Source organism: Ctenopharyngodon idella, chromosome 3 (assembly GCF_019924925.1).
Source record: "Ctenopharyngodon idella isolate HZGC_01 chromosome 3, HZGC01, whole genome shotgun sequence".
Taxonomy (NCBI): Eukaryota; Metazoa; Chordata; class Actinopteri; order Cypriniformes; family Xenocyprididae; genus Ctenopharyngodon; species Ctenopharyngodon idella.
The window spans coordinates 13217893-13230883 of record NC_067222.1 but is presented as its reverse complement, the minus strand read 5'-3'; the positions used below and the strand labels follow the sequence as shown (position 1 = coordinate 13230883).

Below are 12991 nucleotides of genomic sequence, written 5' to 3'. Positions count from 1 at the left end.
GAGATTTATCGATGAGGTGGCGATAGGTCTCCTGGGGTGTCTGGTTCCATAATGTCAACAGCAGGTCCTCCAGTTCCCGTACATTATGACAGGGGTGTCCAATCCTGTTCCTGGAGATCTACCTACCTGCAAAGTTTAGCTCCAATCTTGATAAAACACACCTGAATCAGCTAATTAAGATCTCCAGGAGCACTTGATAGTTACAGACAGGTATGTTGAGCAGGGCTGGAGCTGAACTCTGCAGGAAGGTAGATCTCCAGGAACAGGGTTGGACACCCCTGCATTATAGGGTGGTGGTGATGTAGCATGAACCCGCTTTTTAAGTCGAACCACAGATATTGTCAGGCCAAAGCATTAACAGAAATTCACCATCATGTTCCTCGAACCACTCCTTGATAGTTCTGGCATTGTGGCATGGCGCATTATCCTGCTGGTAATGGCCATCACCAGCCATTGAATGGGTGCACTTTGTCCACAATGATGTTCAGATACCTGATAGCTGTCAGGGATTGTGCTATTAGGATAGTGGGGCCTAAAGTGTCCCAAGAAAACTGCCACCGGCCTGTGTCTGCCCAACAGACCATCCAGGTGCCATGGCTTCTGTTGGTAATCAGCGTAATCACACTTGGCCTTCGACGTGATGCACCAGGAATCTTGATTCATCAGCCCAGGCCATTTTCTTCCAATCATCCACAGTCCAATCTCGATGATCTTAGGCCCATTTCATGCGTTGCTGGCGATGGTGTGTGTGGTTAGCATGGGGACCCGGGTGGGTCATGGGCTACACAGGCCCATACGCAGAAGGCCGTGACGATCTGTGTGCTGTGACACATTGCCCTGGTCCCCACTGTTGTAGCTGCTGGTGATTTGTCTCACTGTGGCCCTGCAGTCGCTGTGAACAATGTGTGACAGTCTCTGCTCCCCTGTGGCATCAGTGAGCTGTGGACGGCACACGGCTGGATGACGGTTCATCGTTTGACCATCCGTGCACCACTTTTGATATGTACTCACATGAACAACCACATGCCATTTCCAAGATCAAAGTTCTTGAAGCAGCTTTTCCCATTCTTAAACCAAAAGCTCCACTGACTGAAAGCTGGTCCTCAGGTGTTATATACTGCTCTGTGAACTACACTCTATATATATATAGAGAGAGAGAGAGAGAGAGAGATCAGTAGATAATTTACATCATATGTTAATTCATTTTACCAAATCTAAATGCTCCTTTAAAAGAAATTAAATATACAGTATACACATTTTAGAACACAGTGACATACAACATCATCCTGAAAACATCCAAAAAATTATCAGTCGCTGGTAATACATGTAATATAGATTGAAGAATTTCATCTGAATACACAATTGTTTTAAATGGTCTTCAGAAAAGAAGGATGTTTTGTGTTTCCAGACCTGTAGTTACAACATATAATTTAAAAGTCCATGAAAGAAAAAAAACAACAATCATTTCTTCTGGAAAAATCCCATAATGGATGACTGCTTTGTAGGTTTGTTAGCAGCAGAGGTCTTCTTCTGACTCTTTTCTTTTTTCTCTTCCTCCCTTTTTCCAAATGACTGCTTGAGTGAACTTGAGTCCTTGGCTTGACTGTTGGGTTCAGGCTACTGCCTACTGTGAAAATTCTCAAAATTTTAAATAGTTTTAAAAGCAAAATATTAATTTAATTTTGAATTTTAATTTTAAAAGCAAAATATTAGGAGGAAACCATTCCATGAATACACATAACCTTCACTCTGATGAATATTAAAAACATTTAATCACAATTTTACCTGCTGGGACAGAAAATAAAGTTGTTGATATCAAGACTAGGATCTGGGGCCTGTACCATGAAGCCAGTTTAGCTGGTTAGCTAGGCAAGTTTCAGTTTAGTTTGCACCAAATCTGGGTTTTAGGTACCATGAAAGTTTTGTTCTGGGTTAAAGATCTCAAACTGAAATTGGACCAATCAGATGTGAGCAAAGTGACACATATCTGATGCAATGAAGTCACTCCCCCAGTTTCTCTTGCTCGAAAGTAAAGGTCACTACATAGTAAAAAAAAAAATTTAGTTTAATAAAATTGTCTGGCTAAGCTTTAATGATAATCACTTATAATTATTTTAAATGATTTATATTTGATTTCTATAATTATTATACCCATAATCCATTACACACAAGCAATTTTAGTTTAACAATTATTATTAAGCATTTACTTAAAATGAATATTAATATATACAGATAATGTGTAATAAGCTGTAGAAACAATCGATAACGCTTTAAAAATGACTATGTGACCTTACATGTTTGAATGTCTGTATATTATTACTATAACAACTAACTTAACCAATTTTACTTGCACTGTTAGGACAAATAAAAGAAAATATCTTGCTCTATTTCTTGTTTTCTTCAGTGTGAATGTGTGTAAATTCATCATATACTTCAATCTCTTGATCTTTGGCAAAAGACTTTTGAATCGTTACAAGGCGTGTGATTGGCTGTTCGCTACTGATGTCACACATTCATGTGCACACGCTCCATGAACTCAGGATCAAAGCCTGAGCTGACTGAAAGTTGATGATCAGCGTCATAGTACCAACAAACAAGAAAATAATCAACAAGAAAATAATCCTGTAACCCTGAGTTTGCTCAGCTACCATCATGGTACAGGTCTCAGGCTGTGAACACATAAAATAATGTGTTGTTTTCTATGTTCAGTCACTAGTAGGCGCTACATCAGGGTCTGTATGAGAGACTCACTGTCTGAGAGAGTCATGTTGATTCATCACATTTTTGGCAGAACACCACAAGCACAGATGATGGTTTAGACCCTGTCACACTCATATTTCATAGTTCTATAATCTTCAAAAATGTTTAAAAGAAGCAAATTTAAATGTAATTGTTCAGTATTAAAAACAAAATTTCCCATGCACTGGTCAGTTTCTGCTCTGGTTTTCACACTTCATCTCTCTCTCTCACACATTCACATGCATAAAAGCAGAAGTAACTGCAGCTTTTGACACTTTTAGCTCCTGAGAGTTTCGGTGTGGTGAAAGAATGATTATCAATGTTTATTTGATCAGAAGAGCATTAAACTGTAGCGTGTAAATCATTAAAGTGTCTCTAAACAAGGGGTGTCCAAACTTGTTGCTGGAGGGCCACTGTTCAAATCCAGTTCAGATTAAAACTGGACCAGCTAATCAAGTATTTCAGACACTAGAAACCTCTAGGCAAGTGTTTGAGCTGGTTGGAACTAAACTCTGCAGAAAAGCCAGTGGCGGTTCTAGACCATGTCACTGAGAGGAGATGACGGTGGTACAGCGGGACTGATGGGGGACAGCTCGGGCAGGACAGCAGACGTGGCTGGGGTCTGGGAGGAAGACTGGGATGACCAAAACATTTAGAAGAGGAGGTGGGAGAAGGAGGCTGGGTGGGACCGGTGAATCCAGAATAGAACAGGTAGGCAGATGAAGGGTTGCATCAGTGTTGTAGTCCAGAAACTCACTCTCAGTGACGGACGGGTGGGCGGGGCTTCTGACCAACCTCTCGACTCCCTCGGCACAGGATGGGACAGCCTGACCTCAGCACTCAGACCTCTCCTCAGGCTCCGGTGTGATGTCATGCTCGGTCGCTCCTCCAAGCGCGGGCTCTAACATCGCGGTAGAGTCATTCACTCCATCTGCGGTGGGTTGTGCTGTCTTTCCTCGCCGTCCGTGGGTTTCTGGCTGGGCACTGGGCTAGGCGGGGTTCTGGATTGGGGCCGCATGCTCTCCAGACACATCAGCACGGCTTCCCTCCAGTTCAGTCCGGTGGTGTCTGGGAGATTGTTAGGGTGGTGAAAGTTCGCCCCGATCCAGAACAGGGTCTTGAGGGCTTCATCCTCCAGCTGGCTGGTGACGGCAAGACGGGAGAACCCCAATGTAAAAAAAAAAAAAAAAAAAAGGCTCTCCTGAGCCACTGCGATGAATTTTACCCATTCATCCATTGGAGGGTCCGGTCTTCTGTAATGCATTGCTCGTGCAGGAATACACAATGAAGAAGATAGAGATCAAAATAAGTCTTTACTAGGAAATCCAACAGGTACAGGCAGGAACGCAACACAACACAAAGGCATACGAGACCAGGCAATTAACATAGGGAAGACAGGAACTTAAATACACAGATGATGAACTAAAATGACATACAGCTGTGAATGATCTTGTTAATGTCCATGGTGATAGATTGTGGTGGGAAAAACGGAACAAAGGAGCACATGTGACAGATGAAAACCAAAACAAACTGAATGTGACTGAGACCGTGACAACAACAAGACAATGTTGAATTATATATACATTTGTCCACATTTATTGTGATTAAAAAACAGATATTTCAAAGATTTCACATTTGAGAGGAATCAAAAATAAATCACTAAACACTGCACAGTCTGTGTCATTTAATATTTAGGACAGGTATGACAACAATATCTTTTATAAATTCTGTGCTTTCCCAGGTGAAAAAAAAGTGCTGTAAAATACACTTTATTTTAGTACACTTATACACTTCCATAATGTACTCAAAGTGCTCTATTTTCGTGCACTTATTTTGTACTTAATATACTATGGCCCGGTTTCACAGACAGGGCTTAGCCTAAACCAGGATTAAGCCTTAGTTCAATTAGGACATTTAGGCTTTTATAAATGTACCCCAGAGTAAAACATTACATGTGTGCATCTTGAGACAAAACAATGACTCTGACATATTTTAAGGAATGTCAGCGCAAGTTGCTTTCAGTTAAAACATCTCAAACATGCATTTTAGTCTAGGACTAGCTTAAGCCTTGCCTGTGAAACCGGGGGAATAACATAACCACAACTAATATAGTAATCCACGTCCTTTCCCATTGTTGGATCTTTGGGTTTTAGAAAGCTGGCAGCCCTTCAACAGAAGCACATTTCTATCAGTGTCGCATGACGACTCCTGCGTACACCACATCCTCCTCCTCTTGAGCTCTCTGTAAGAAAACACACCACAGATGTAGTTATCATTTATTTTTAACTTATACATATAAATACACATCTAAATCAGATCAGACGTATTGCTCAAATAATACACACACATACACAGAAATACAGTTCATACCGATTTCTGTGCTCTTCGTTTGTAGAATGTGGGATCAGCGTATGTGATTTCTTCACCGCTCTGAACTGCTTCAACAAAAATGACAAATAAAGAATTATTGTTGCTTTTTCTGCAGCACTGATTTTCATTATTTTAATATTATAATACAGGGCTGTGGGATGCTTGATTCTGATTGGTTGAAGTGTAAGGTATGAACCATGGTTTTAATAATGAAGAAAACAAACATGAATCATGTAGTTAAATGAAGTTTAACTATGTTTTTTTTTTTTTATACAAATGTGCCAAAAAAACAAAACAAAACATGGTTTTACTATGATAAGGGTCTATAATAACCAAATTAGTCTGCATTACTAGCGCATTACAAGCACATTAAAGGAATAGTTTAGCCAACAAAATAAATTCTGTCAGTATTTGCTCACCCTCAAGTTGTTCCGAACTTGTATGAATTTCCTTCTTCTGATGAACACAGTAGAAGATACGTATTTTAAAGATTGTGGGTAACCAAACATTTGACTGTAGTCATTGATTTCTACAGTATTTTTTTCTATGGAAGTCAACAGCTACTGCCAACTGTTTGGTTTCCAACATTTTTCAAAATATCTTCTTTTGTGTTCATTAGATGACAGACATTCATATGATCTCATACAGTCATGACTTCTAGCAGTGAAACTTGCTGTGCCTTTAAAAACTTGTATTTGTACAGATATCTCAGCAGTAGGAATACTTGCCCTCTTGGTGTGTTTTCTTCCTGCAGATCCAGAAGATCCCGACAGCAGCTACAATCAACAGAGATCCAGCAGCAGCAGCAGAGATCAGTCCAGTGATCAACGAGGATTCGCCTTGATACAGAGTAGACACAATGAAGGGTTAAAGTGAATGAATCTGTCAGTCTAACCTTCAACAAACACTATATCTGAACTTTATAACTTCAGAGATCAGTTCAGCAAATGAACAAATATATCAGCGCTGTCGTACCTGCAGCACATGTGTGACAGAGTTCAGTGTTGTTGAGATGTCTGGTCTGGTTTCTGATGGGATTGTTCAGCACACAGCTGTAGGTGTTTCTATCCTGATATTCCACCTCCAGAGGTAGAGAGAGACTGACGCTGAGATTAGATGCACTGATGCTGGACAATGAACTGTTTCCTTTGAACCAGGAGAGAGTCACATGACTCACATTCACAGCTGAACACACCAATGAACATGATGATGATGATGATGAAGAACAGTCTCTGGTGATGACAGGAACAGGCAGATGAGCTGGAAAATGTTATAAAATATAGATAAATGAGTATTAATGAAGTAGATGAGAAAGACAGAAAAGTAGAGCATTTAAAAACAATCTGATATTGAAAGAACAACGTACTGCTTGAGATGAATTAAGAGACGTAATTTTTTGAATAAACTATGAAAATTTTAAGTTAAATATTTGAGAATATTTTTATTATGCCTCATTTACAATCAAGCTGTAACTAAATAAATTTGCAGGACTATTTGAATAAATGAATAAATGCTATAGCCTTGACAAAGGAGTCAGCAATGTTATTCCAACATTATTAATATGCTTATTTTCTTAAAGTCTATAATCAAAACTGAACATTAAAGAAACACCCATATCATCAAACAGGATAGTAATTCTCTCCTCACCATAGACAGTGAGATTGATCATGTTGATCGTGTCTCTGCTGCTGGAGACTGTATAAAGTCCAGAGTCTGTGGTTCTGCTGTTGATGATGGTCAGAGATCCAGTCTGATCCAGTTTCAGTCTGTCTCTGAAACTCTCAGCAGCAGTAGTATTATAAAACACACTCTCTTTGTTTTTGTTTACTTTAGCTATGAGAATGTCACCAAACTTCCACTCGATGTCTTCATGTGTCTGTATTTGAGTGAGACTAGAGTTCAGAGAGACTGATTCTCCCTCAGTCACTGACTCTGACTTCACTGCATCAGCAACAAACACACCTGAACACAAACACACATACTCTGAGAGTCACCGGATTTGAGTTTTTGTTAATTCGAAACAATCATTGAATAAGAAAAATAACATCATGAACAAATGTTCATATTAGTCTGAAACATGAAAACGAAAGATGGATAATAACAGAATGGTTTGTTTGTGGGCAAATAATAATAAACACAGAAATGAAGCCATAAAAATACTTACCAGTCAGAGTCCATAAGCACAAACAGACGAATATAAACATGTCAAATATTTTCTGTTTGAATTTTGATTAACGGTTTCAAATAAAAAGAGCTGCTAGATTAGAAAAGGAAATCCCAACAGAAATGATCTAATAAAGGTAGAAAGTGGCAGAAGATCAGGAGAGGACAGTGCTGTCGGTCTGTAGTGAAGCTCAGAGTGAATGATAAGCTCCTCTAGAGCACTTCCCTTCAGAGGCTCTACAGCCTGTGGCTTCTCACTTATACGGGTTTCATCTATAGACCTATTTTAGTAAATACTTTTACAAAGTAACCCTGTGTCTACAGTGCTGCAACAGCTTGAGACTGTCTACCCTGGACACGACAAAGCGACTGACCATCGCAAATTCATTTGTCCTTCATGTCTGTTAGTATGGTGAGTGTTTAGAGCACACAGAAGAAGAACGGACTTCTGAAGTCTTTGGTCACATCCAGTGTAGACACGGTGAAGTTTAAGAAGAATTACTGACTAATGTTCCCATTCCTCCCAGTTCAGTATTCTAAAAGATTGCTTTTAAAATTCTGAAGTTTGTTAAAATTTCATGTTATGAAATATTATTGAAATCCAATTCTTAGCGGATGAGTTGTGCTCAACATTATTTCAGTGGTAAGTCATCTCACACCAAGAATGTACCTTGTATAGACTCCAGGAAAAAGGGTAGAGGATGTTTTACCAACAGAAAGAAGATTTTTTTTTTTTTTTTTTTTTTGCGCACTTTAGCCTACTACTTTCATTTATTTGACACCTGGTTCTGCAACTGATTCTTCATAAGCATATAATGCTACCCTATTTTATTTAAAAAAAAAAAAAAAAAAAAACATTATAAATGCAATTAAAAAAAAAAAAGCAGAATAAATGATTTATGCTTTAACCATGCCCCACAAGTTTTGTGTTGGCTTTAACTTGTATATTAAAACCCCTAATGTATTAAAGAAAAATGCAATAGTTTACACTTGTTTGTGGAAATAATATACAGTTAAGATATACAATTCTGCTCATCTCTGTCCTGGCATCAAATCGTCCATCATTCTTCTTTCTTCTTGTCAAGTTATTGCTACATTTAAGACACATGCAGATCCTGAAAAACTTTTAAATGATTTATTGTTTTATTTCACAAGAACAAATCTTTTTTTTTGTTTTTTAAAATGTGCACTTGACCCAAAATAAGAAATTAAAAAAAAAAAAAAAAAATCTCTCCTGACTAAAAAATAAATAGTCTAACAAAGTAATGACTTGTCTATTCAAAGGAAAGAATTTCCACTTATTAAAGTCTGTCTGTTCACACTAAAAACATCATCACATGAGAGATTAAAGACTGAGAAACAGCATAAAAACAAGAAGAAGAAGAAGAAGAAAAAAAAAAGCATTACATTTACCTATATAAAAAATACAAATTTGAGCTGACCATTAATCATGGCTTACAACAAATGTTTGATCAATATCATGGTATTTTTCTGTTGTCATAAATATAACAGTGAAATGGAGACAGACATTTCACTATATTAATTCATACTCCAATAAACTAATAAACATCAAGGACTTTAAAAACATTTTGTGACCCCAACAATCTGTCAGCAAACACAAGTAATAATCTTCTTATTTAGATAACGGTTTTCAAATATTTTACTGTTTTACAAGAAAGGCAGAAAAAAAAAAAATAGTAAATTATTCAGATGTCCAGTTACAGTCCATAACAACAGAGACTGTGTAAAAGTACATGAAAACAAACCAGCAAGAACGCAAGCTGTTATCAAGGCCAGAGGAGGACATACAAAATATTACATTTTCAGGTTATTATGTGTAACTATTTTAAAGACTATTTATTGCCTAATAAATTAATAATTTTAGCAAATAAATGATTTTTTTTTTTTTTTTTAAACAAGTTTTTGAAAGAATCCTAAAATATTTGTGTTTTCTCTTTATTATGACAGGTAGTCTAATAATTTAGTCTAATATATATATTTACAGTTGAGCTCAAAAGTTTACATACCCCTTGCAGAATCTAGAAAAATGTGAATCATTTTAACAAAATAAGAAGGATCATGAAAATTGCTTGTTATTCTTTATTTAGTACTGTCCTGAATAAACTATTTCACATAACAGTTGTTTACATAAAGTCCACAAGACAAAAAAATAGCAGAAATATATAAAAATGACCCCATTCACAAGTTTACATACCCTTGATTCTTAATACTGTGTGTGGTTACCTGGATGATCTACGACTGTTAGTTTGTTTTGTGATGGTTGTTCATGAGTCTCTTGTTTGTCCTGATCAGTTAAACTGAGCTCTGTTCTTCAGAAAAATCCTCCAGATCCTGCAGATTCTTCAGTTTTCCAGCATTATTTGCATATTTGAACCCTTTCCAGCAGTGACTGAATGATTTTGAGATCCATCTTTTAACACTGAGGACAACTGAGGGACTCAAACACAACTATTAAAAAGGAAGGAAACACGATGCATTAAGATTCGGGGATGTAAACTTTTTGAATTGGACAAACAGAATAAATTGTACTTTTTTGTCTTCTGGGAAACATGTAAGTATCTTTTGTAGCATCCAAAGGGCAGTACTAAATGAAAAAATATGTTCTTTAAACAAAATAAAAAAAAACCTTGCACATTAACTTCTTGTTCAAAAGTTTTCACCCCCGTCTCTTAACGCATCATGTTTTCTTCTGGAGCATCAGTGAATGTTTGAACCTTTTTTAATAGTTGTGTTTGAGTCCCTCAGTTGTCCTCAGTGTGAAAGATGGATCTCAAAATCATTCAGTCACTGCTGGAAAGGGTTCAAATATGCAAAAGATGCTGGAAAACTGAAGAATCTGCAGGACCTGGAGGATTTTTCTGAAGAACAGAGCTCAGTTTAACTGATCAGGACAAACAAGAGACTCATGAACAACCATCACAAAACAAACTAACAGTCGTAGATCATCCAGGTAACCACACACAGTGTTAAGAATCAAGGGTATGTAAACTTTTGAATGGGGTCATTTTTATATATTTCTGCTATTTTTTTGTCTTGTGGACTTTATGTAAACAACTGTTATGTGAAATAGTTTATTCAGGACAGTACTAAATAAAGAATAACATGCAATTTTCATGATCCTTCTTATTTTGTTAAAATGATTCACATTTTTCTAGATTCTGCAAGGGGTATGTAAACTTTTGAGCTCAACTGTATGTCTCTTCATTTGTCACAGTGTATATTTTAAGGCAAATTCTTTGAAAATCTGCTTTAGAATGATTTATATTATGAAAAGTGACAAAGAAACACAACTGATGTGAAAATTAGAAAAGGAGTAAACTAAAAATGAGATTTTAGATTCTGAACAAAAATGATAATGATTTTTAAAATGATATTTCTTGTAATATCACATCTACAGTGGTTCAAGAACATCTCTACCTTCCTGAGTATCTGATTAATCAGAGTTTGTTGGATATTTCTGGACGCTCTTCTTCTGTTGAAGTCTTCTGGATCTGATGTCATAAACCAGAACAACCACAGTAGCCACGCCCACCAGAGCAGAGAGAGCCAGTCGGATCACAGCTTCAGTAAAGCCACAACAGTGGATACTGTCCTCTGAGAAAAGAAATGAGCAACATAAAATGAAATATACATAGACAAATATACATGAAATATACATAGACAAAGAGTGCCAGTGAAGTACCTGCAGCACATGTGTGACAGAGTTGAGTGTTGTTGAGGTGTTGAGTCTGGTTTCTGATGGGATTGTTCAGCACACAGCTGTAGGAATCATCCACACACTCCAGATGGAGAAGAAGATCAGACCGGCTGCTGAGATCAGACACTCTGATGCTGGAGAATACACTGTTTCCTCTGAACCAGGAGAGAGTCACATGACTCACATTCACAGCTGAACACACCAATGAACATGATGATGATGATGATGATGAAGATGATGATGAAGAATTTTGTGAAGAGTTACTGCTGATGACAGGAACAGGCAGACGAGCTGAAAACATGACAGAATAAATCAGATTCAGTACAAATCACTGTGATCTTTTCCAGTTTATTGATATTAAAAAACTGAATTAAACAAGCAGATAAACAAATATTATACAATCAAATTATAAGAATGGATAAAAAGCACAAATGATCAGCATCATCACAGAATTCTCTATCATTTTATAATATTCTCAGTAACATTATCTGGTGAATTTAGTCAACAGACAGTAATCCTCTCCTCACCATAGACAGTGAGATTGATCGTGTTGATCGTGTCTCTGCTGCTGGAGACTGTATAAAGTCCAGAGTCTGTGGTTCTGCTGTTGATGATGGTCAGAGATCCAGTCTGATCCAGTCTCAGTCTGCCTCTGAATCTCCCAGCAGCAGTAGTATTATAAAACACACTCTCTTTGTTTTTGTTTACTTTAGCTATGAGAATGTCACCAAACTTCCACTCGATGTCTTCATGTGTCTGTATTTGAGTGACACTAGAGTTCAGAGAGACTGATTCTCCCTCAGTCACTGACTCTGACTTCACTGCATCAGCAACAAACACACCTGAACACAAACACACATACTCTGAGAGTCACCAGATTTGGAGTTTTTGTTCATTTGAAAAAACGAATTTAAAAAAAATAATAATAATTTCAAAGTATAATTCAATAATGTCTAATAAATTAGACCTTTGATGTCAATGAATGAGAAAAATGGCAAAATAACATCATGAACAAAGATAATTGAGTTCAATGACAAAACGTGAAAATGACTGAAATAACATGATGGATTGTATGTGCACAAATGATAATAGCCTTTATACAGAAATGAAGCCATAAAATACTTACCATTCAGACTCCATAAGCACAAACAGATGAATATTAACATGACCATGTCATTTATATTTTTTGGCATTTCGGTGAACAGTTTCAAATTACAACAGTTCCTAATTTCCCAAGTTTCTAAATGCTACATTTAAACACAAAAAGCCATAAATGTGATCATAAAGGTTGAAGATGTGGTAAACAGCGACAGAAGAGCTGAAGGGACAGCTGGTGCTGCAGGTCTGTTGTGAAGTGGAGGAGTGAATCAACTTCTACTTTGAGAAACCACTTGATGACGACACAGCTTAATCCTCATTGGTCTAAACAGTTCAGTTCTGTTCTCTTCTAAAACATCAGAATAAGCTGTGATATCATGTTTTTATGTTTATGTGTGAATTTCCAAACAGTCTAACAGCGAGATCTTTCTAAATTATAATATCTGTGTGTTCATTTAGCCTAACTAAAATGGATGAAAAAGATGTGCATGTTCATTTTTTTAAAAGGCAAAAGAAAATTATCCACCTTTGATTTTATCGTAACCTGATACTACGCAAACTACAAAATAAAAGTCCCCATAACTAAGTAATTAAACACTACTTAAAATTAGTGTGGATGCATAACGCTTTCTTAATTATACACGGAACCTAGTATTAATGATAGGATGTATCAATAGATGTTACTTCAAATAGGGACTGATTATTGTCTTTTTTTTTTTCTTTTTTTTTTTTTTTTGTAGGCTAATTTACAAATCTTTTGTGTCTTACTATTACACACATCAGTCTGGCACACACAATGTACCACCAATGAATTAATAGACACTATACACATTACACACATTTAAAAATAAAATAGCCTAATTATAATAATAATTGTTTATATAAAACCACTCCAGACGTTTG

General features: G+C 36.8%; 1 protein-coding gene across 12 annotated transcripts in view; it reads right to left on the bottom strand.

The window, feature by feature from the left end:
- Positions 1 to 12508, bottom strand: part of LOC127509992 (SLAM family member 5-like) — a 65632-nt gene extending 53124 nt beyond the window's left edge. Inside the window, exons 1-6 of one of the 12 annotated variants that reach the window (XM_051889441.1) lie at positions 12117 to 12500; positions 11518 to 11832; positions 10976 to 11281; positions 5838 to 5948; positions 5110 to 5174; positions 1672 to 4981 (exon numbers count right to left, since the gene is read on the bottom strand). In XM_051889441.1, the coding sequence (XP_051745401.1) occupies positions 4928 to 4981; positions 5110 to 5174; positions 5838 to 5948; positions 10976 to 11281; positions 11518 to 11832; positions 12117 to 12183 (918 nt within the window). In that variant the 5' untranslated portion in view covers positions 12184 to 12500 and the 3' untranslated portion in view covers positions 1672 to 4927. Of the gene's footprint in view, positions 1 to 1671; positions 4982 to 5109; positions 5175 to 5837; positions 5949 to 6084; positions 6370 to 6756; positions 7072 to 7273; positions 7631 to 10710; positions 10888 to 10975; positions 11282 to 11517; positions 11833 to 12116 lie in introns of those variants that run through there. The other 11 variants (XM_051889446.1, XM_051889445.1, XM_051889450.1 and 8 more) reach the window with 11 other exon arrangements.
- Between the last annotated feature and the right edge of the window lie 483 nt (positions 12509 to 12991).